The 23,792-nt window shown below is 31.1% G+C and overlaps 1 protein-coding gene and 1 long non-coding RNA gene across 6 annotated transcripts; one reads left to right on the top strand and one right to left on the bottom strand.

Annotated features, from left to right (window-relative positions):
- Positions 1–4,903: 4,903 nt before the first annotated feature.
- LOC110734063 lies at positions 4,904–14,626 on the top strand. Of its 5 annotated transcripts, XR_002513756.1 has the most exons (15): positions 4,904–5,377; positions 6,961–7,025; positions 7,887–8,109; positions 8,329–8,403; positions 8,691–9,838; positions 10,090–10,867; positions 10,957–11,181; positions 11,287–11,467; positions 11,558–11,716; positions 11,809–11,946; positions 12,273–13,008; positions 13,125–13,206; positions 13,303–13,443; positions 13,525–13,711; positions 13,799–14,626. It is a non-coding gene; the product is annotated as an uncharacterized LOC110734063 (long non-coding RNA). The 5 variants fall into 5 exon arrangements; XR_002513755.1 differs by lacking the exon at positions 4,904–5,377 and having other exon boundaries at positions 6,460–7,025; XR_002513758.1 differs by lacking the exons at positions 4,904–5,377; positions 8,329–8,403 and having other exon boundaries at positions 6,459–7,025.
- A 1,421-nt stretch (positions 14,627–16,047) lies between these two features.
- LOC110733999 lies at positions 16,048–18,364 on the bottom strand. Its single transcript, XM_021914055.1, has 4 exons — positions 18,065–18,364; positions 17,273–17,341; positions 16,650–17,168; positions 16,048–16,503 (listed from the first exon to the last, which is right to left on the bottom strand). The coding sequence occupies exons 1-4, from the start codon at positions 18,362–18,364 to the stop codon at positions 16,048–16,050; spliced, it is 1,344 nt and encodes a 447-aa protein (XP_021769747.1).
- Positions 18,365–23,792: the final 5,428 nt, after the last annotated feature.

Raw genomic sequence — 23,792 nt, 5'->3', positions numbered from 1 at the left:
CATGAAGAATCACTGGTCGACTAGATTTAACTTCATTCTCAGGAATAGTTACATCCCACGCATGACCGTGATTACATTCATAACTCTAACGGAATCGGGAGTTCGCTTGAGTAACAGTCTCCATTCGGCAGGAAGTGCCTACACAATGACAACCATAACATAAACACATGCAAGTAATCTTTTTATTTGACTTTTAAATGACATGTTAGTAAAGAAATGATTGATTTATAATTTACCAGATGTTTATTCATGCGGTTGTACAATGTTAAATTATAGTATTGTATAGAAGACCTTCATGCTCCATTTTTTGTGCACATAAGTTTTGGTGAAATAAAGAAAAGAAAAAAACTGTTGTGATGAAATAAGGAAAATAAAATGTGTGTTTAGATGCAAAAACAAACTTAAATGTGGGTATTTATAGCAAGCGATGAGCTGTTATTGTGGGGAAAAAATGGCGCAAATAGTATTTGCATGTGTGAACAGAGCATTCCACAAAATCATGGATTGACATTGAAATTTAGTGTGCGTACAGGTCATTGCTTATCAGTTGAATTTAATGTGTGAACAGTGCATTCCAAATATCATGGTTGTAAAAAAAATCAATTTCAGTTTTTGGTGCTTATCAATTGAATAATGTACCAATTTAATGGACTTCTACTGATGACAATTCATATCACCATTGGACTGTAAAATAATCTAAATACAATTAAAATAGGTAAAACGATAAACACGTTTTCGATGCGTCCAACTTAAATTGAGTCAACACTTTCATAGTATTAATAAGGCGCATACTGTTGGGTTTTTTTTCACTTAAAAAAATAAAAACAATTCCATTCTATTTATAAGAAGGTACACCACTTTTGATGAGCTCCAAATTGATGCATATTAGGGGTGGTAGTTTCTAAATGCTGCCACAGTGGGTTAAACACCATTTTTTAAGCCTACGCAGCATGAGAGTGCGGCCTTGAAAACTTGGAGCTTGCACACCTTAACTCTTGAGCTTCAAAGGGGTAGATTGACTTGCATCTTGAACTTTATAAGTCCCGAGAAAGAGCCATGGGGAACCTTGGACATCACCGTTCTCCTATAAACAAAGAAAATCAAACAAATAAAAGAGAAAAGGCAAAATAAACTAAAAAATGCAAGAAAATGAGAAAACAACTTTGGAAAGCACAAACTAGAGAAATAACATGTAAAACTAAAGAAAAAGAGATAAAAGACCTATAAAAATAACTAAAAATCATCCTAAAAGAGGCTAAATGAGTTCCATAAATGACACTCATCAGTAATAAAAATAAAAACTTCAATACTAGACTCAGACTGATTGTCAATACCACCTGAGTGACACCCATAACACAATACATTCATTTCATTCTAATATCCATGATTACTCAAATAATTCCATTAGCAAATCAAACAAATTGATGGTAGTAGTTGTAATACCCCTCATGATTTCTTAAAAATGATTTGATATACTACTCATATCATCAAGGTGCATCTTTCTTAAGATACTCCATAGTTAAGCGTGCTCGGCTATGAGTAGTCTTGGGATGGGTGACCTCCTGGATAATTTTCTTAGTGTGAGCATATGTGAGGACAAAATACGCCAGAAGGACTTGTGTTTGTCTGTGAGGACAGTTGTTGGCCCTTGATGCGCATTTCGTGACAATAGGCCCCTCCTTAATTAGTTTGGGGTCAGGGTGTTGCAGTAGTATTCTAATCATCCCTTAATAGCATATACAATACAAGGAGTATATAAAAATTAAAGGAGTATGGTTAGGTGTATTTCCACCTACTGAATAAATATGTGGCCAACCCTAACAACTAGAATTAGTCTACATCCTAGGCTCACAACACAGCAAGATTATAAGTGAGATGAGTCATGTAAATAATTAAGAGAAGATTACATACTAATCATAATTCCACAAGGTTACTTACATATTATCGTAAAAGAGATACTGCCACTTTGTATAGATATTCCACACAAAACATACTATACAAAACAACCAATAACTAGTACTTATTAGAGCATCATCACTTGTGGTATAATTTTATACCACGGTGTAAAAACTCATCAAAAACATGCAATTTTTTACTACATTGGTGGTATAATACTATACCATTTGATGGTATATACCATCCCATGGTAAACAATTGCTTTGGTCCCCGTGAAACATGAACCAACCAGGCCACAACGCCATGTGCCCTGGTTATCTTGTACTTTTTTTTTCAATTGCATTTTAAGAAAAAATTATAAAGTAAAAAATTATGAAAAAATTACCATTGTTCATAATTTTTCAAGAGCTACACATAGACACCCATTATTGATATAGTTTTATATTTTTTTGAGTTCACTTTTTAATACATAAATTGCTTATTTTATTTAATTAACTTTACAAATATTAATTAGTTATAACATTAATTATAACTAAATTAAGTGTATTATTAATATAAATAGGAGAAGAAAGTGTGGTGGTAAACTTTTTTTATACCATGGGTGAGATGATTTTTGGAGAAAGTATATTATATTGTGGTATAGATGATGTGGAGGAGTGAGAAAGTGGTAGAAAGAGAGGGATGGTATAAACTTTTATACAATGAGTGATGATAGTCTTAGCTAGCATACATCAAACATGATAGGACCAGGTATATATATATATATATACATACATATATATACATATATTTATATACATATACATATATATATATATATATATATATATATATAATCATAACTAAAAATTTAACTATTGTAGAGTAGAAGTAATACAAGAAAGACCAAAGAACAGTGCTCCCCCCCCCTGAGTGTAATAGGTTAACTTTGAGTGGAAGTTTGTGTGGAAAAATAAGAGGATTTGGCTGCCAAGACTCACAACATACTACTTTTAATATAGATGAATTGAGAAGTTGAATGGAGGAGAACTTGGACAACTTACAAGAATAGTTAGTGAATGAAAATTAATATTGTAATTAGTGAAATAAAGGGGGTTTAAGACATCCAAAGGTTAGACACAAACAAATAATTATCTCCTAAACTCTTCACATTATCAAATGATCATCCATCAAGTTCACGTACAACTTTGTTTTAAGAAATGAGAGTTGGTCCAAAAATGAAAATGATAAGACAACAATGTACGTCAGATAACATACTAGTCATGCACCAATTAATCACATACAAACTATACAAATTATTCTAAACTAATACTAATATAATATAAATATATATATATATATATATACATACATACATATATATATATATACATACATATATATATATATACATACATATATATATATACATACATACATATATATATATATTATGTAGTTAAACATAATAATCTATCAAAAATTAAGTCATTTGGGGAAATTACTCGTGAAAGATATTAGCTCAAAAATGTGGGGTATTACAACAATATCATTATTTGTAACAAATGTATCCCATCATTTATGAAGAATTACTTGTCTATTAGATGGAACATCAGTTCCATGAATAATTACATCCCATTCACGACCACAATTACCATGCATAACTGTTACGGAATTGGAATTTCGCTTGAGTCACGGTCTCCATTCTAAGTGCATATACAATAACACACATATCATAAGCACATGCAAGTAATCTTTTTATTTTACTCTTAAACGGTATGTTAGTATAGGAATGATTGACATAATAACTTACAAGATAGTTGTTCTTGTGGTTCTTGAATGTTATGGTAGTGCATAGAAGACCTTCATCTTTATTTTTTTTTAACACAATTTATGGTGTTAAAAAAAAAGAAATAGAATGTTGTGATGAATTAAGGAAAATAAAATGTGTGTTGTGATGCAAAAACAAACTGAAATGTCACTAGTAGAAATTTTTTTATTTGTAACGCCCTATTAGTAACTGCCGTATGTTATGCTAGTTACTTACTAAAACACCAATAGTAACTGACTAAGATAATGCCGGTTATTAATATTATGACATTAGTAACCAGCGTAGTGAATGCAAGTTACAAATATGTGGTTTGCCATTATTTAATGTTGTATTAGTAACTGATCAAATAAATGCAAGTTATAAATATTAAATCAAAGAAATTTTGACAAAAAAACTTGTAACTAGCTTACAAATGCCAGTTACAAACATCAAATCAAAGAAAATTAGACCAAATATTTTGTAACTTACTTACAAACATTAGTTACAAATATAAGTCAAATAAAATTTGACCAAATATTTAGAAATTTCCTTTCAAATGCAAGTTACTAATTCCTACCAGTTTTATTTTAATATAATTCGTAATTTTAATTATTCAAGTTAATAACTTCTCACTAAAGATGGGCACGGTCCGTGCCGACACGCGGGCGGCACGGGCATGAAACGATTCCGACACGGCCTGGCATGGCACGGCGGCCCACTTGTGGGCCGTGCCGTGAACACAAATCTGGGAATCGACACGGGCACGACACGAGGCACGGTGGGCGGCACGGTGGCCGGCCCGTGGGTCGGCACACCGGCATGGCACGTGGCACGAGGTGCACCATAATTATACACATTTATTATCGAACCTCGTATTCCATATAATAAATGAAGTTATTCACTAATTATTGTAGGATTTTTAAATCATTAATTATTTTGTATTATTGATTTATCGTACTGGCTACCGGCATATATAAAATAAGTTATTCTTCAATTTTTTGTGTTTTCGGCTTATCGCACTCGTAAATTTTTGTTTTTTATTATATGCATTGCTGTTTTTTGCTAAATTAATAAAATTATTTATATAAAATAAATCATAATTAGATAAATAATTTATATAACCTTAATTTAAAAAATTTGTTCAAAACAAAATATATTAACATTAACATAAACATAAATTAATAACATTATTTATATAAATTAATAACCACCACCGCGGCACAGTAAGACCCGTTGCCCATCTTTACTTCTCACTGCTTATGTAGCCTTTCTCTCTCTGCAAAACCCTCACCGCCTCATCCACCACCTTCCTCCTTTTCTCTATATGCTCGTCGGGGACCGGCGCTTCTTATTTTAGTCGTCGTCGGCGAGGTTGGTAACATGTCCTCTATAGTTTCTCTGATTCGTTGTTTCTCTTCGCCTCTTCAAACTGCGACTGACAAGGAAGATCGAATTAGGGTTCAGTAAAAGTGTTTCTACGAATTAAATGTTGCTTTCAATTGCTTGATAAATTTTAAATCAATTTGGATGATTAAAACCCAAGGAAAATAGGTTTCATGTATAATTTCAATTCATCGACTTCCCCTTTAATTATAGAGTTGAAGATTCAATTCTGATGGATTTTTCAATCTTCCAAGATCAGAGTATTTTTCATGTGTATTATTTGGTCGTGGGTCAACACTTGAAATGAAGGTAATTTCCTCATTTTCTTCTTTAAATTATTGCATTGTGATAAAAATTATGAAACAAAATTATGTGATTTGAATGAATTGGTGAATTGATTGATTGTCTGATTTTACATCTTTTATTTGTTGTAATTTTTTTTTTGGTTGGTAGTTTCTAAAATTTCTATAATAGAATGCAAAATATTTTTAGTGTCATATGAATTTGTGTGATATAGTAGTATTTTTGCTAGTGTATCAACAATTATTAGTTGTCAGGTCACTATCTTAATGGAGGTGGGCTGAAGGTTTTCTAATGTGATATATATTGTGATTTTGGATAAGTTGGTGCTAATAAGCAGAATAACAATATTTATATTTATAGTTTAATTTATTGATGTGTTTTAGTCTTATGTAACAAATATCGACATTGCTAAGATAATGAAATTGCCTAATGTCTACAATCTGTATGTTTTACCTCACTAAAGCTTAGCCTTTTTTAACTCTAGAGCAATTGGATCAAAGTTTCAGACCAAGTTTTGTTATGAAATCTAAGATATACTTAATTTAGTTTCAACCCATTTTAGCTTAGTGTTATATTTCTATGAGTTGCACAATGCCATCATTGTATGCCCATGGTAGCATATGGCTGACATCTAGGTACCTAATTCATAAATCTAAGGCTTAGGATGTTAGAACTTAGACTTGACAAATGTTCCTTTGATTGGAACCAAATAATTGCATGTAGAGAAATTCTTATTTATGTTCCTATAATTAAGTATTTTAAGGATTTGGGCACTTGAGCACGTTTAATATTTACACACTTTATGCATTTTTGAAGATAAATATAAGTTGCTCCCTTGGAGGTTCTTATTCTTATTCATATATTTTTTCATTATTCTCTTCAGAGGTATGGCCAATTTATCTTGTTTTTACATTTTAATTTTGTTCTGGTTTATAACGCAGGTTTGTTTTACTTAGTTTTGTTAGTTTTGGCTATTATGGTCTCTATCTTGGTTTCAAACTATCAGGTCTGCCAGTCTCTAAATTCTTGCTCTACATTTCTGTTGTCATCTCAAACTACGTAAATGTGTGTATGTGTGTGTATATATATATATATATATATACATATATAAATATATATAGGACCAGGTTATAATGAGAACCAATTGCAAAATACGAACTAAGAACCAATCAAGACTGTTAGATTAGAAACAAGAGGCGCGTGATCTAACGGCCGAAATTGATTCAGACAAATTAAATGTAGCACAAAAACTAAGGCGTGATTTCTCTCTCCTCTCTCTCTCTAGTCCGTCATTTTCGCTCTCCTCTCTCTCTACTCTTCTTCGCCATTTTCAACTACTACTAGCTTTGAAAACCGCCATAACCGTCCATACAACTGCTCAATTTCGCTATATAATCACAATAATAACTTCTACTGTCTACATATTTCATTTTCGGAACAAAAAATTTCGAAAATAGGCAAAAATTGACGAATATTAGGTATTATATTAAACCTTCGAAGTTCATACTCTTTTTTGCTATTTTTGTTGCAATTTTTACTTGTTTTTTTCTTTTTTTTTTTGCTTGATTATGTTAAATTTGAAGTGCCAGAAGTTAAATCGGAGTACTTCGAAGTTCAATTTGGGCATTTTTAAGTTCGATTTCTTCTAAATCAGGTATTTTCACAATTTAGTTTGTTTTTGTTCAAATTATGTTTAATTTAATTATTATTTTGGTTTAAATTAGTTGTAATTTAGGTTTCATTTGGTACTAATTTAAAATATTTTTGATTAATTTAGGAGTAATTGTTGATAATAGTTAAATTATGAGTAATTATTTAGTGCGTTATTGTTGCTTTGGTACTTCTGCTTTGCTATTTGCTATTGAAAATGTTGCTACGTAGTAATCAAATGACTTTGGTGGATTTATGAGTGAGTTTTTAGTGCATTATTGTTGCTTTGGTACTTCTGCTCTATTACTTGCTATTGAAAATGTTGCTACGGAGTAATCGAGTGACTTTGGTTAATTATGAGAAATTTTTAAGTGCATTATTGTTACTATTTGCTAAAAGTAAATAGAAATTTGTTAAAAGTAGATATAAATTAATTAAAAGTAACTTTATTTTTTTTGGTAAATAGAGAATTTTATTACCAAAAGGAAACCAGTTACAACTAATTAAAAGTAACTTAAAAGTCGTAGTTGTTTTGAGTTTTATATTTTTGAGTGCATAACTTTTTAAAAGTAGACTGAAATTTGCTAAAAGTAGTCAGAAATTGCCTAAAAGTAAATCTATGTGCCTAAAAGTAGATAAAACTTTTACAAGTAACTAGAAATATACTATAAGTAACTTTAAATTGATTAAATTTTACCGAATTACTATAAGATCTATAACTATTGTGATTTGTGTAAAAATCAATAAATTGATGTGACTTTTGTATTATAATTTGTGTATAACATATCAAAAAAGAGAAAATCCTTACTAATTACATTACCCTATACATTATCCTTGGTCATCTAATTTTAGTTTTGAATTGCAGACAGATTAAAATGGCCAAAACTACAAAGAAAAAACCTCCAACATAACCAGATCCAGCAAAGGAAGTTTCTGCAGCAAAGGAAATCCTGCAGCAAAGAAGGTTGCTGCAAGTAAATAACTTACCGTTGGCAAGAAATCTCCTGCAGCCAAAAAATCTCCTGCAACCAAAATAACTCCCGCAACCAAGAAATTTCCTGCAAATTCAAAGCAATCTCCAATTAAAGGTATATAATATTGAAATACAATAATTATTTGATTAAGTAAATAGAAACACTTATAAAGTAAATAATTTATCTGAATAAGTCTATGTTACAAATTTAAAGATCCATACTATTACATATTGAATATAAAAGTAAATGGTTAGTTTAGTAAAGTAAATAAAAAAGCATATAAAGTAAATACATATGTTTTACAAGTTCTTTAACATGTCTATTTTGTATTAGGTGCTAAGCTTCAAAGGATTTCAAAAAAGCAAATATTGATAAAGAGAAGGATTAAGGAACTACAAGCATCAAAAGGTTCAGAAAAGTTTATTAAATTAAATTCATATGTTATATTAAATTTATAAAGTAAAGAATCTATTACTCTTAGGTACTAATCTGTTATAAAGTAAATGGAGACTATTACAAAGTAAATAGAAATTTTTATAAAGTAAATAAAAACTGTTATAAAGTAAACAGAAAAATATATATGTCTATTATATATCTATGATGTCTATTGATAAGTTTAATAAAGTTAATCTTAATGCTTATAAAGTAAATTTAAATGTTTTCAAAGTTAGTTAACATGTTTTAACAAATTATAGGAACAAAAAAGAGGATAAAATCTAAAGTGAAAGATAGCAATTATCAACCAGAAGAAGATCAGAATGAGGATTCTGATGGATCATCAGAAGAAGACAAAAAAAAGGAAAAATCTCATTTGAAGAAAAAAATGAAGCTTGGCAATTTTGACCTTTATTTACATGAAGTTATTGATGTTAATGATGATGGTAATATGGAAATCAAGAAAACACACTGCAGGCCCAATGCAGTTGTTGATTTGATCAAGTATTTCAGTTAGCAGCAAAAAAAAAAAGATGTCATAAGTATTGGTTTTGGAGGGCTTCTTGAACTAAAGTTAAGAAGAATTTCAACGAGGATGCTTCCATGGCTTTGTCACCATTTCAATGAAAGCAGCTGCATGTTCAAGATTGACATGCTGAAGGAATTTTAAGTTAGTTCCTATGACGTTGAAGATACATTCTTGCTTCCACATGTAACTGAGAACAAGGTCAGTTTTCAGTTAAGGAAGCAACCTCTATCAAACTTGTTGATTCAAAAAGAATGGAAGAAGAAGATAGGAATTCCAGAAGATGATGAGATAATTGTGAATAATTTAGAGAACAAATTAAAGATTCTGAAGGAAGGAGGGGAGGATTTTAAAAGATTCCTTGTGATGTATGTTTGCAGTACATTCTTGACCCCTATTGCAAATAGAGTGATTGATTACAAGATAATCAACTATGCAGACAATGTGAAATAGATACATAACCTAGATTGGTATGGCTATGTGATGAATAACCTGTGCAAAGCTGTGGGGAGCTTCAAGAACAATAAAAACAAGGAATCAAGATCAGGATTCAGTGGATGTGTCTTGATTCTTCAACTTGTCTACTTTCATCATCTGGCATTTAGAGGGCAACTTGAACCTACAACACTGCCATTGATCAAACATTGGTCAGATGAGAAACTGGAAGAAACAATTGCAAATGAGGCATAGGCATCTTATGGTCAAGGAGAACTCCAAAAATATGACTATCTAGTTTGTAGAAGAAAAAGAAAGTAAGCATTCTTGCGATATGTAATTGAGAATGCTTATAGAAACTTTGCTGATAGAGAGAGAACATTGGTGTCATTAAATCTACCAGAAGGTGTCATGACAGATTGTGAAATACATGATGCTGCAAAAGATGTGAGTAATGTTTTTATAAGTTACAATGATTACTTGTATTTACTTTAAAATGAAAAGTGTTTACTTTTATCTCATATTTGTTTACTATTATTATATTGAATCGCTCTGCTTCTAGTACTAATAATGTATAGTAAATGATAAACATATAGTAAATAAGGTAGACTTAAAAGGAAATAAATTAATTTAAAAAAGTAAATAGTATTTGTGTTCAAAAATAATGTATTAATAAATTGTTATTATTTATTTTGAAGGAAATTGAAGAAGAATTGCATTTGTTGACCAGAGATTTAAAACTCTTTGCAATGATACATGCTGAGCGTATAGGTATCTTAGGAGAGAAGATGAAACAACAACAAATGAATGTGTCTACATTAAATTCTTAATAGGTTTCTGAAACACAAAGGCTGATGGAAGATCCTAGAGTACAAAGGGCTATAGATGAAATAGTCACACTTTATGATGATTTAAGAGATGTATCTAGTGTGATTCTGTCAACATGGGAGGAGCAACACAAAAATTCTGAAACAGATCCTAAAACTAATCAAGAAGATGCATTTGATCCTAAATCTGTCAATTTGGATGATGATGATGAAGATATGAATATAGAGGATATGGATTATGGAAAAAAAAAAGGAGGAGGAAGAAAAGAAGGAGGAAGAAGAGGAGGAGAAGGAAGAAGAGGATAAAAAGAAGGAGGAAGAAAATGAGAAAAAGAAGGATGTGGAAGAAAAGGAAGAAAAGCAGGAGAATGGCAACAAAGAAATGGACGAGGAGAACAAGGAAGAAGACAAATAGGAGAACAAGGAAGGAGACAAAAAGGAGGATGAGAAACAACTGAATGAACCAGAGAAGGAACAAGAGAAAAAGGAGGATGAGAAGCAGAAAGTGAACATTGAAAAGGAAGAAGAGATGAATGAAGAGAGAGAAGAAAAGGATGCTGATAACCAGACAGTTGATGCTTATATTAGTAGTGTAGTACACTCATCACTGAGAGTATACCAAATCAGCCAACACAAAAAACAATTGAAAGTAAGTTTTTAACTTTAGTAAATATTTAATCAATCCATAGTTAACAGTGTATCATTGTTTTGACACTATATCTACTGTTTTATTTCAAGTGATGCTGAAAAACAAGTTCAGGAAGAAACAAACATTGAACTAAAGGACATTCACCAGGAGATAGTTTCAAAGGTTAAAATCAATTTAGATTGTGGAGAAAAAGATGTTGAAATTGATTTTGTTTCAAAGACAATGTAAGGAAATAAATCAAGAATGCATGAAATGCCAGAGCTTTATCAAATAGTGGTTGATTACTGCTTTGTGAAGTACAACCCATTCAAACAGTAAGTAATGTATTATTTAATTTCAAATATATTATATCTACTTTAGATAATATTTAGTTTACTTTAAATAATATTTTATTTACTATAAATATTTAATTTTCGTAGTGAAGAGATTTGGAAATTTGAAAGTCTTCTCATGATAACAAGAGATGACACAACATCCCTAGCTCCAATAGCCCCTGCTTAAATGATAAAATCTAATATAGTTCAATGTTGGTCATTTCTTATGAATGATTCTTGATTGAAAGAAGATCCTTCATGCTTCTTTTTTGGCATTGACCACAATGTAAGAGTTAAATAAAATGTTAAGCTAAATCATAATTAAACATGTATGACCTCATTAAGTAATATGTTTTATGTGCTCATTAATACACAGAGACCTCTAGAGCTGTCTCTTAGGTCACAAGATGCTTCCCAACAAACAGATAAAGCACAGGTGAAGTCTCCTACAGTACACTCACAAGAATTGAATCAGGCATGCTATGATTGGATGTGCCTATGTGATGCAAAAGAGAAAATATTAACAGCTCAGTTGGTATGTCTTATTATTCATGTCTATTAAACTACATTGAAGGGCATTATAATTATTTTGAATTTGTAGACTAATAACTATAATTTTAATGACAGATTTTTGTTCCAATCTGTCTAAGTAACCACTATAGTTTGATAGTGGTTAACTTTATGAATCAGACAATTCAATACTTCGATAACAGGGAATATGATGACAGACATAAGCCTTTCTGCAGAATTCTTGGATCTATTGTGGTAAGATTTTTTTTGTTTTATAAAAAGTAAATTATTAAAGTAAATAAGACTGCTATTAAAGTAAATGAATATGTATTAAAGTATACATTATAATGTCTGTAAAAAAATTAGATAAAATATAAAATAAAACATGTTCTGATTAAAGTAAATAATATTCTTATTAAAGTAAAATAATATCTATTAAAAGTATACATTATATTACCTGTAAAAAAATAATATAAAATATAAAGTAAAAGATGTTATGATTAAAGTAAATAATATGTTCATTAAAGTAATTTATACTATAAATTTGTATTTACTTATATATTGCTTTACAAATGTTATAGGTGGAGGAAATGTCAAACTTTCTGAAGAGAATTAATCATGAAAAAGCAATGAAATACTAGAATATGAGTTTGATGAAGTAAACTTCAAGTGGAAGACACCAAGATATACTCTTGATTGTGGTGTTTTTCCAATGATACATATGATGTGTTTTTCTAGAGACACTTTTGATTCTGACCTTGATTTAGCAAATAGGAGAAAGGTGTATCGTGTAGAAATATGTCCTGCTCTTGCTTTGGCAGACATAAACACCAAAAGAAAACAACTTATGGGAAAATTTTCAAGATTCAGGGTAGTTAGGAAACTAGAGAAGGAGAAAGGGGTGGAAGATATGATATGTGTTTCTGATTTCTTGAAGAAACACAAGGAAGTAATTGATAACATGAGTTTGACATGTCACCAAGTGATTGACTACTTAGCAATAAATGATGATGAAAACTTTCCAAACAACAGGTATGTTTTATACTTGCTAAAAAACAAATACTCATATTGCATTATATATAATTTTTGTTTGCCATAAGTAAAACTTTAATTTTAATTCAAAATTACAACGAAGTAGTAGGATGGTTTATAGATTCAATTGAAATAGTAAGGCAAGATTGTAACGCTTTGATCAATGAATGGAAAGTTTCAAGTAATATGATCGCTGCTTGCTCAAACCATCTCAATAACATTGAAATGCAAAAGGACAGGTTTGAAAATGACTTGGTCAGATTCTTCTTTGGATTTGAGTTAATGGTAAGTTTTTCAAATTTAATTTTATAATTTAAAATTATGCATTAAATAAATATTAGAAATAATCTTTGGATTTTATTTTTGAAGGATGCTTTAACAATGTGTTTGAATGCTCATAGGAAAAAAGGAGTAACAAGTCTGCAAAAACTATGGATTGATTGGAACAGTTCACAATCATTGGACTTGGATGCAGCTCAATGTGTAAGACAAAATTAATTTTTAAAGTAGAACATTATATGTTTAAAGTAATAAAAAACAGGTTTAAAGTAAATATGTGTAAAACAAACCTTTGTGCAGGTATATATACCTTTGAAGATGGAAGATAATTATTTTCTTGCTGTGATAAACTTCAAAGATGAAACAATTGATCATCTAGACAGCACTTTGTACGAGTCCAATGAAGAATATGAGTCTGTACATAGTTTTATCTTAGAAACGGTAAAATATCAATATATTAAAGAAATGTCTTTAAATTAATTTTCAATGTCTCATATTATATTAATATTCATTGCATTGCAGGTGATACAAGTACATAAATTGTTTAAAAAAAGAAAGCATCCACAAGTAAATGATATGCTATCTTACAAGCTGAGTATTCATTGCATTCCAAAAAGAAAAAGAAGATAATTTCTCAGCAAGCTATCTACTGGTGCATATGAAGGTTTATGATGGTGCAAATGGGATAGGATTAGGAACAATAAAAGAGGTAAGTTAGCATACTTAATTTTGAAGTCCTTGAACTCTATACTTATCTGTTATTTAAACTAAAGTTAATCTTTTAATTTTTTTACAGGAATTTCCAAGACTGAATCACCATCACATAAGAACAGTGCTTGACCTACTTCTCAATGATAAGAATCAAATGAAACAAACACTGCTTACAAATGTTGAGAATTGGGAAGAGAAGAAAGCATCTGAACAATTGTAAATGATATCAGTAGATTTGAATACATTATAGATATTAGAATTTATCATAGATATTAGAATATATCAGTATTTTTAAGTAGTTTGTTTGTATGAAGAATACATATTATACCCATAAGTATTACTAGTATTGTTCTGTGACAAAAATGTTGGTAGATGTAAAAGTAGAAGAAATCAATCACAAAGTAAATGAAAATAGTGTTAAAGTAAATAACACTATGTTTAAAGTAAAGATTTTTTTTAAAAACCTTTCTAAATTATGGTGTTCGATTTTAAAGTAAACAAAAATATTGTTAAACTAATAAAAAATGGATCTAAAGTAGAGGTGGAGATAGGAAAAAGTATTAAAGTCAATACAAGAAAAAAAATTCAAGTAAAAAACATGTTATTCGATTATAAGTGAATAAAAATAGTGTTAAAGTAAATAAAACTATATTTAAAGTAAAAGAAAAAGATTTTTTCTTTTTAAAAAAAGCTTTCTAAAATATGGTTTTCAATTTTAAAGGAAAGAAAAATATTGTTAAAGTAATAGAAAATGGATCTAAAGTAGAGGTGGAAACGGGAAAAAGTATTCAAGTCAAAAAAAAAAAAATCAACTTAAAAACATGTTATTCGATTATAAGTAAAGGGAATTAATTCGATTATAAGGCCGGAGCAGAGCGGATGTTTGCCTTTCAATCTCCATCCCCTTCCCCACAACGCCACAATGGGTACAATATTTTAATTCACATAATTCTTTTATTAAATAGTATAAAAGTATACAACTTTTCTTTTAAAGATATATATGTGGGTATGAGTTAGGGATAGGGCGAGTACTAAGTAGAACGGGTAATGTAAGTCAGGGATGGGGCAGGTACAACTTAAAGTACATCAATCCCTACCCCACCACTCGCCAAACCGAGACCCATCCCCACCAAACTAAGAATCAGTCAAGCCTCCTACTTGACATGCCCCACATCCATAGGTGGAGGTAATTGTGAAGGTGGTAGTTAAATGCTTTGTCACACTAAAGAAAATACAAATTTTTAAAATATTGTTGTTTGGAAGGTCATGCACCACACTATTTCAGCAAAACCGAGTTTGGTTTGGGTTAAGTAAGAATAGGTCGTATCTATCCCAGTTAGGTGAACGGGAATTAATACTGTGACCTATGTTGATCAAACACTGATTAGGTCATGCTTGAGTTGAATTACAACTGGCCTTACATCTTATTAGGTTTGGTACAGGTTTAGGTGAGTTTAATAACTGGTCAAGTTACATTCAAATCAAGTAAATGATTAGCGAGTTAGAGAATTAAGTGAATCTTGAATTTTAGACAAATTTGGTTCAAGTCAATAATTTTACGACTTATAATCAAGTTAAAGTCACCAAGTCAATAATCTATGTTTACATTTAGGTCAGGTCATCTACATGTCAATTCATGTTCGAGATCGGGTCTCAAATACGCTTATAAATTCAGGTTCCATGAAAAATGTGACAAGTATTTTAGAACAAAAAATGGAAATGGTAAAAACTATTCTAGGATAAAAGGAGTAGTACAAGATATTATCTTTAATTTTTTTAAAAAAGACATTATATATATCAAAAAATTCATATGAGATAAAAGTAAACAGAAACTGTCATAAAGTTAATGTATAATAGCTAAAAGTAAATAAACATAAATTAAGTTTTGTAGTAAAAATATTACAATACTAAAAATAATAATAAAAAAATTGTTCATTAAATCTTGATCTTGATCTTCCAAAATATCTTCTAATTTCCTAGTATTATAATAACTGCACAAAATTAAACTTCATTTATTTGTGAGAAATTAAAGTAAATAAATTACAACTTAAAGTAAATAGGAAAAGTAAAAAATACCAAATAAAAAAAGTATCAAGTATAATAATACCTGCACAAAATAAAAAGTAAGTGAAGATAAGGTTAAAGTAAATAAATATAAGTTTAAAGTAAATTGAACACATTTAAAAGTAAAATACCTGAAAAATTACTTGTTTGGACAATTATCAAGTATAATAATACCTGCACAAAATAAAAAGTAAATGAAGTTAAGGTTACAATAAATAAATAGAATTTTAAAGTAAATTGAACACATTTAAAAGTAAAATACCTGAAAATTTACTCGGTTGGACAGTTTCTACTGTCATGGGAAACACTAGATTGCCCACAAGCTCTACAGGTTCTACCCTTTTTGGATTTTTGTTCAATAGCTATTTCTTTTACACTCTTCAACTTCTTTGAACTTCTAGCAGAACCTTTATTAAGACACTGATTTGGAGGCAAGATATTTACATTTACTTCATTTAACCCAACCAAAACCTGAATATCAGCATCTTTCACCTCTTTTGAACTAGGTCCATTTTCAGGATTATTCTTTGATATCATCTGCTCCTCAAATGAAGATAATGTCCTAATAAGCTCATATAAATCATCCTTATATTGGTCAGTTAAACTCACACAACTGAAAATCTTGGAACATACATCACTGACCAATTGCTTCTTCTTATCATACTTAGAAGCATCATCCAGAGCAACATTTATGATAGAATCTAAGCTTTTTTCAGAACATCTTTTCTCCAACGATTCAAGATATAAGGATCGAGAATTTCACGTATACACTTGCATTGCATAACAAACAGAATGTGTCTACATAAAACGCCTTGACTCTAAAACATTCTACAAGTACAACATGACTCATATGTGGCCAAGTCAAAAGTTACATCAAAATTTTTCCTTTTCTCATGATCAATAATAATAGAAAACTCCACACCATCTCTAAACAAAGAACTATAACTTTCAGCACTACATGAAAAACAGGCTCCCTCACATTCTTCTTGAAAATCATAAAATATGGCACGAGTAAAAACAACAGCAGCGTGCTTTTCTAAGTGTAAATGAGTAACCAATTGAGAGTCAAGTTTATTAAGCCTGATCAACTCATCCTGTTCATGCCTTTGAGCATCAAGCACAGTTTCATAACGGACAAAGAACTCAACACAAGTCACATGAGGTTTTGTAAAATTACAAAAGAAACCATTTGCACCTTCAGACCTAGAAGTAGAACGCAGTAAACCACCAATAAATAAGTCCCTAAAATATGCAGGAATCCAAAGATGTTTAATCTTGAACATGTATGCAAACCACTCATGATCGACAAGGTCAAACTCCTCCATTACACTATTTCGGCCATCAACAAATACATGAGGATCAATTTCTCTATCCAAAACTATTGCACTTAGCTTTTTCAGGAAATCAGTTTCATTACATAAAGCAGTTCCAACCTTTCAGGTACCTTCCTCATTATGTGCCACATACATAGCCTATGTTTAGTCTTAGTAAAAACCTTTTCTATGGCAATACCCATTGTAGGATCTTGATCAGTGATAATACAAGAGGGTTCTCTTCCCATGCACTTCAAAAAAGTTTAAAATAGCAACACAAAAGAATCTATGTCTTCTTTAGATAATAGAGCAACACAAAATGTAACACATCCCTTGTGATTATTAACACCAGTAAAAGGACAGAAAACAAATGAATATTTATATGTATCATAGGTAGAATCAAAAGATAAAGAATCCCCAAATAATTGATAATCTCTTCTACCAATAGCATCAACCCAAAATACACGGGTCAAATGTATGCTTTCATCAACACATTAATCAATATAATAACCCCCTTTACTGGTTTTCACTTTTTGTTCAAGGTTCTGAACAAGCATCGCACCATCAGCATTAGAGATATAAACTTTCAAGTCCCTTGAAAATTTTTTGAAATCATTTTTATTGCCCCTGACATTTTCAAAGCCACCACAAAGTTCTTTCATGATCCTATAAGACATAACAACCCCTATATTTAACTTTGAGTTGTCAAAAATAAACTTCTTATGAGCAAAATTTAAACTACCTTCATGTTTAGTAACCTGCCTAGTAATAGGTGTAGAAAAAGGATGAGAATGATATTCATAAAAATAATAAACCATACACTTCTCACTAGTACAAAACCTAAATTTTATCTTAGTAGAACAACCAACTCTCTTCACAGTCTTTCTCTTTATACAATAACCTTCAACTTGTTTACCTGATTTCTTGTTATTTGTCACATACCCTTCTTTGCTACATAATAAATATTTAATTACATTAACTCCTTTACCAGTGGGATCATCCTTATTCTTTTGTGATTTATTAGTACTAGAACGGACTTTAAATCCACACTCATTAGCATATTTGTAATAAAAGGCAATACCATCTTGAAGAGTATCAAATATCATTCCAACAAAAGGTTTGTTTTCCAAAGAACAACTTGGCATATACTCTTTATCACCTCCAGAATTATAATATATTTTAGGAAGCAAAGGCTGAGGGGGTGTTTTGAAAATTCTTACATTGTTATCTTCAATAGTGACAGAAGAAGAACAATGCTCTACACTTTCAGACATGTTCCTGAAAAGTAAATGAATCGAAGGAAAAAGTAAACAAACAATAAATAAAAGTAAATAAACTATAACTAAAAGTAATTAATTTTTTTTAAAAAAAAGCTAATAAAAACTATTAGAGATATACTAAAAAGTAAATGACTCAGAGCATAAAGTAAAAAAAAATAAAAAACTTGAAGAAACTAAAAAACATGAAGTTATAAGAATATGCATAAAACATCTACAATAAATTTCGTAAGTGTAAAACAACAACAAAATTATACAACTTTATTAATAACAGCAACAAATAAACCAACTATATGTACAAAACATCTACAATGAATTTCGTAAGTGTAAAACCATAAAATAGAAATTAAAAACCAAAATCGTAAAAATAAAACAATAAATCAAACACTAAATTGTATAGAATAATTCAAAAAAACAATTAATAAGTAAAAATTAAGATAAAAAACACTAAATAGGAAAACACGTAGTAGACACCCATTTGTGTCTCCCCAAAACAAAACCTAGTGATGAGTACTTTTCACATTGAATCATAATCGAATGAAGTGAAAGTGTGGAAGGTCTAGTGTTGCGGATAGTTTTTATTTCTTTTCTTTTTCTCTGTTTTTGAAAACCTATTTTAAGAAAACAGCATATCCAGTTTGTTTTGGTCCATGGCAAGGGTCCAATAATAGTGTAGTTGGGTCGGGTTCGAAAAGAGCTTTCCAACGATATATTATAAGCCCAATTCCGATGAATAATGAGGAATTTATGGCCAAATTACTAAACTGGGCCCGGTTTGATATTTATATGTGGCCCAATGATCTAGAGGAGGGCCTAATATTGATTTATCATTCCTAATGCAATTAAAATTGATTATAGTCTTCTAGATTCTTGTAGAAGGTTCTTTCATTCCTAATTTAATTAGCATTGATAAATTGACTTTAGTTAACTTATTAGAGTTTTAATCAGAATAAAAGAAGTGTTTTTAAGGAAAATATGATTTTTCCCTTCTATACGGCTAAATTTTATCAAAGTTAAGAAAACGCGTGAAAACTATTTCTAGCACCTGACGACAAGATTAGCACCTAACGACAGGATTAGCGCCTAGCGCTAAGGCTTGGCGTCTGGCGCTAGCCTTAGCGTCTGGCGCTAATGTCTGGCGTCTGGCGCTAAGTCGTTATATTCTCTTCGAAACTCTGATTCGTTTTTCTATCCATCCGGCTGATTTTCTCTATAAATAGCCTCCTAAAATTCCGTTTTCAATCATTAACAACAATAATTCTCTAGTGCTCTCTCTCTAAAATATTTGCTCTCTCTTTCTCTTTTCTAAACTTATTTTTTGCATACAAAATTCCGCATTCACAAGATCTATAAACACCTAGCCAAGTTCGAAGTTGCTTTCGCCCTAGACGTGAAAGGTTTTAATTTTTGAGGGTTTGGTCCCAAATATATCTTTCAATTATTTAATTTAATTGTTTTGATTTTATATTTTCCTTGAAGTTACTAACGTGTGTATTTTGTTATTGGAAAGAGATACGAGGTATCCAAGTAAGTGCTTTAATTGATTTTATTGATATTATGATATAGAAATCATGTCTAGGTTGTTACTATGATTCCTAGTGTCATGTTAGGGCGTTTTGATTTTCCTAGTATCATGTTTAGGGTAACAACTATAATTTCTAATATCAAATATGACAATCACTACTACAAAATTGCTTAAAGAGACCGTAAATAAGAGACCGTTTAAGTAGATAACTGGTCTCTTTGTTTCAAGAGACCCAATATTACAAATAAGCGGCCTCTCTTGGATTTTTTAATTTTTATTTTAAAAAGGAGAGACCTATTTTAATACATGACAGGTCTCTCTTGAATTTTTTTATTTTAAATTTTAAAAGGAGAGACCTGTGTTAGTGTATAGGCGGTCTCCCTAATTTACAAATATAAAAAGGAAATAAAACCCTAGTAACTCACGAATCTTTTCATCCCGCCGCTTCATATCCTTCCATGAGTTCTCTAGCTCCATCCTCTCACTCTCCAACATTTATTTAAACAAACCCATTAAATGAATTAACCACCACCACCACCACCATTACCGGCCACTACCATCACTACCACCACCACGATCTACCTCCTCTTAATCTTTCTCATCACCCGATTTATGTTCGACCAATATGTCAAATGAAAATAATGACCTGCATCCACCTTTATCAGAATATGATGTTGAAACTTAGGCGCCTCCACCGTTAGTGGAATCCCTCTCTCATGGTGAATACTAGGTGTCGTTGGGGTTTTCAGAGTGGTTGCATGCAAAGTTTCCTCTCTAAACAATTGGTCGCCAAATTGGAATGCTCTGCCACTGCCGCCATTGACGGTTGAAGAATCACTAAAGAATCGGGAGGATCTGAACTTGGGAGAGTGAGGTGAAATCATCACTCTTCATCCTCTTTCTAATTTTGCTGCTTTTAAGCAATAAATTGTTTGATTGAAATTTTGCTAGGAATAAATTAAATAGTATTGATTATACAAAGTGCTGTAAATTTAGCCTAAGAATCTTCGATTTATTTGATTGTTTAGATTTTTTAGAAAAATCACTTATATTGGGTTTAGTTAGGTATTATTCAACAAGGTTGTATAGAGGAATTACTTGCGTCTGGAATGATTTTGATCTAACTATGAACATGTTTTCTGACTTTGTTAAACATTGTGAATCTCGATCTTCTATGTCTTTTATTTTTATCTTTGTTATAGATTAAAAGAATTTTCAAGAATACTTAGCTTGTGCTTTAGTGAATTAATCTTTGTTATATACGGAGTAACAATTATCTTTTCTGAATTTGTTAAACAATTGATTCTTTAGTGAGTTAATCTTTTACTCACTAGTCAAGTTTTCTAAATAATCTCAATTACTACATTTTGATTTATTAGTAGTATAATTGATTTATTAAATTTGTGGTTTTTGATTTTACAGATATGTTGTTTTCACAAGGAAGAAGTTGGAGTACTTCAGCTACATTTTGTGTTGATGCAATTATTTTTGTACTGTAGATTAGAATAATTTATATACGATCTACATTTTTTATTGTAGAATTTCAAGTTATTTTGTACTGTGATACGTGTAATTTTATACCAATTCTTTAAAAATATAGCATATAATATATTGTAATTTTAATTAACAAAATCAAATTAAATACATTTATTTTTTTTATTTAAAATGAGACCAAAGAGACCCAATAAGCCTAAAAAGCGGTCTCAGTTTTCTAAAAAAAAGACTGCCTATTTAAGATAGGCGGTCTTAGTTTTCTGTAAAGAGAGATCGCTTTTCTTATAAAGGCAGTCTCAACTTTCTTAATATTGAGACATCTTATCTTTAAGAGGCGGTCTCAGCATTCCCATTCTAGAGACCGCCTCTAACAAAGCAGTCTCTTTGCCAAAGAGACCGCTGCGCTAGAGACCGCCTCTAAGGCAGTCTCTTTGGCTAATTTGAATGGGTCTCTTTGGCCAATTTTGTAGTAGTGAATTGTGATTCCTGCGATGCTTCCTATTTTTCTTTCTAATATTCATGTTAGTATCATGTTAGGATTAAAGCTTTGATTTTTATTGCTTAGTGACATTATAGGGTTTGTTATTAATCTTGTTAGTGTCATGCCTAGGATCTTGCTATTATTATGCTTTAACATGATGATTTTAATTATTATTATTGTTATTATTTATGATGATTATTATGTTGCTTGATGCTTATTATTGTTATTGCTTGATCACGCCTTTTCATGTTTATAGGAAATTGATATTTGTAATCACGTTTAATAAGATAATTAATAATCTTGTTTAGGGTTAATATGATTATAATTCAAGTGATCGCCAATAATAGATTTATTTGTGCATTAATATTCAACCAACATAGATTAAACAAGTTTAAGGTTAATCCCATTGATTGCATATTAGTTAGAAAGCGCACATGAATACGATCAGAATAAAGTAGAGGCCTATTATAAGGGCAGGTTCAATCTCTTTTAGGTTGGATTTTTACCTTCATCCCCGAACTACCAGTCATGGTTCCAAACCTATTGGAGTTGACGATCTCCTGGATCGTTAAGGGGTGTAACCTTCACCTCGTGAACGGTTTACAAGTTCCTAAAACTTGTTGGCGACTCTTTTACTCTATCTTCTTTCGCTTTGGACGCCACCGTACTTAAGTGTATGATCACAGTGGGGTTAAAGTTTGGGGTAATGCTTGAAATATTCCCTATAGTTTTTGGCGACTCCACTGGGGAGGATTTCTATTTTAATTCCTAAAATTTATTTTGGCAATGATTTAGAATGAGTAGATGAGACTCGAAAAGTTCTACGTATTTCATGTGCGTAATTTTGATTAACATTATTGTCATATGCATAAAAAAGATATCATTAGAAAGACCATATGTAATGAGTTAAAAACATAGGATTTTTACACGTAGGAAATTTGAGGAATACCTTTCACAACTAGGATTGAAATAATGCTGCGCGAAATTGGAAAATTTTATCGAGCACAAAAAGCTGCTGAGGCATGTAGAAACTAGCATCAGAAAATAGAGTCTAGCGCTGATGATTTGACTCTGGCGCCAGGCTACATCTCCTATCGCCAGGCACCAAAACCAAATCGCGGTGTCGGCCTCTGTTCGCTGGCGCCAAGTTCTTATAATACCGAGCCAGAAATATGCGTTCTAATTTTAACCAGTTTTTAGCAATGTTTGCTTGTTCCTACTTCCTGATTGAGTTTTCTCACTTTTCTAAAACCTATATGTGTTCTACATATGGACATAACCCTCTGGGAATTCATGCTCCATTTACCTGATTGAACGCTCTATGCAAAAAAGGGTACATCCGAGAATGTTGAATTCACTAAACCATGGAAGCGAGTTTTTAACTTGCGATGTCCCATCCACTCGCGCCAACCCTTCAAAGGTAAGGATTTCGCACGATGCGTCCGGACAATTAACCATGGACCCTCTTTGACTAACCCATATCCCGAACTTTAGAGAACTAGAGCCATGGTTAGGTTACAAACTCATTGCATCATATTGTGCCTACTTGACTAATTGTGCATTATTTGTTGTGCATACTCTATCTGTTTTTCCTAAGCATTTGTTTGACTTGTGTTAAGACTAAATAAACTGATTAATGACCAAAGAACTTTGCCTAAATTAATTAATTAACTAATTTGAATAATTAAAGTCTAATAATTTAATCAGAATTGACCTAGTACGACTTTAGGCATACCCTGTAGAGTAATAATACCGAAAGCAATTCCAGATCAACGTTCCAGCAATGGCGCCACAACTTGGACTGCAGCGCCTGGCGACAGCTCTGTCGTCTGGCGCTACACTGCAGATTGCGGCGCCAATCCTGTCGTTTTGGCGACGGTTCAGTATATTGCTCGAGTCATCACTTTGTGTCTAATTGAACAGTT

The sequence above is a fragment of the Chenopodium quinoa genome, unplaced genomic scaffold (genome assembly GCF_001683475.1).
Source record: "Chenopodium quinoa cultivar QQ74 unplaced genomic scaffold, ASM168347v1, whole genome shotgun sequence".
NCBI lineage: Eukaryota > Viridiplantae > Streptophyta > Magnoliopsida > Caryophyllales > Amaranthaceae > Chenopodium > Chenopodium quinoa.
This window is presented reverse-complemented; position numbering and strand designations above follow the sequence as displayed.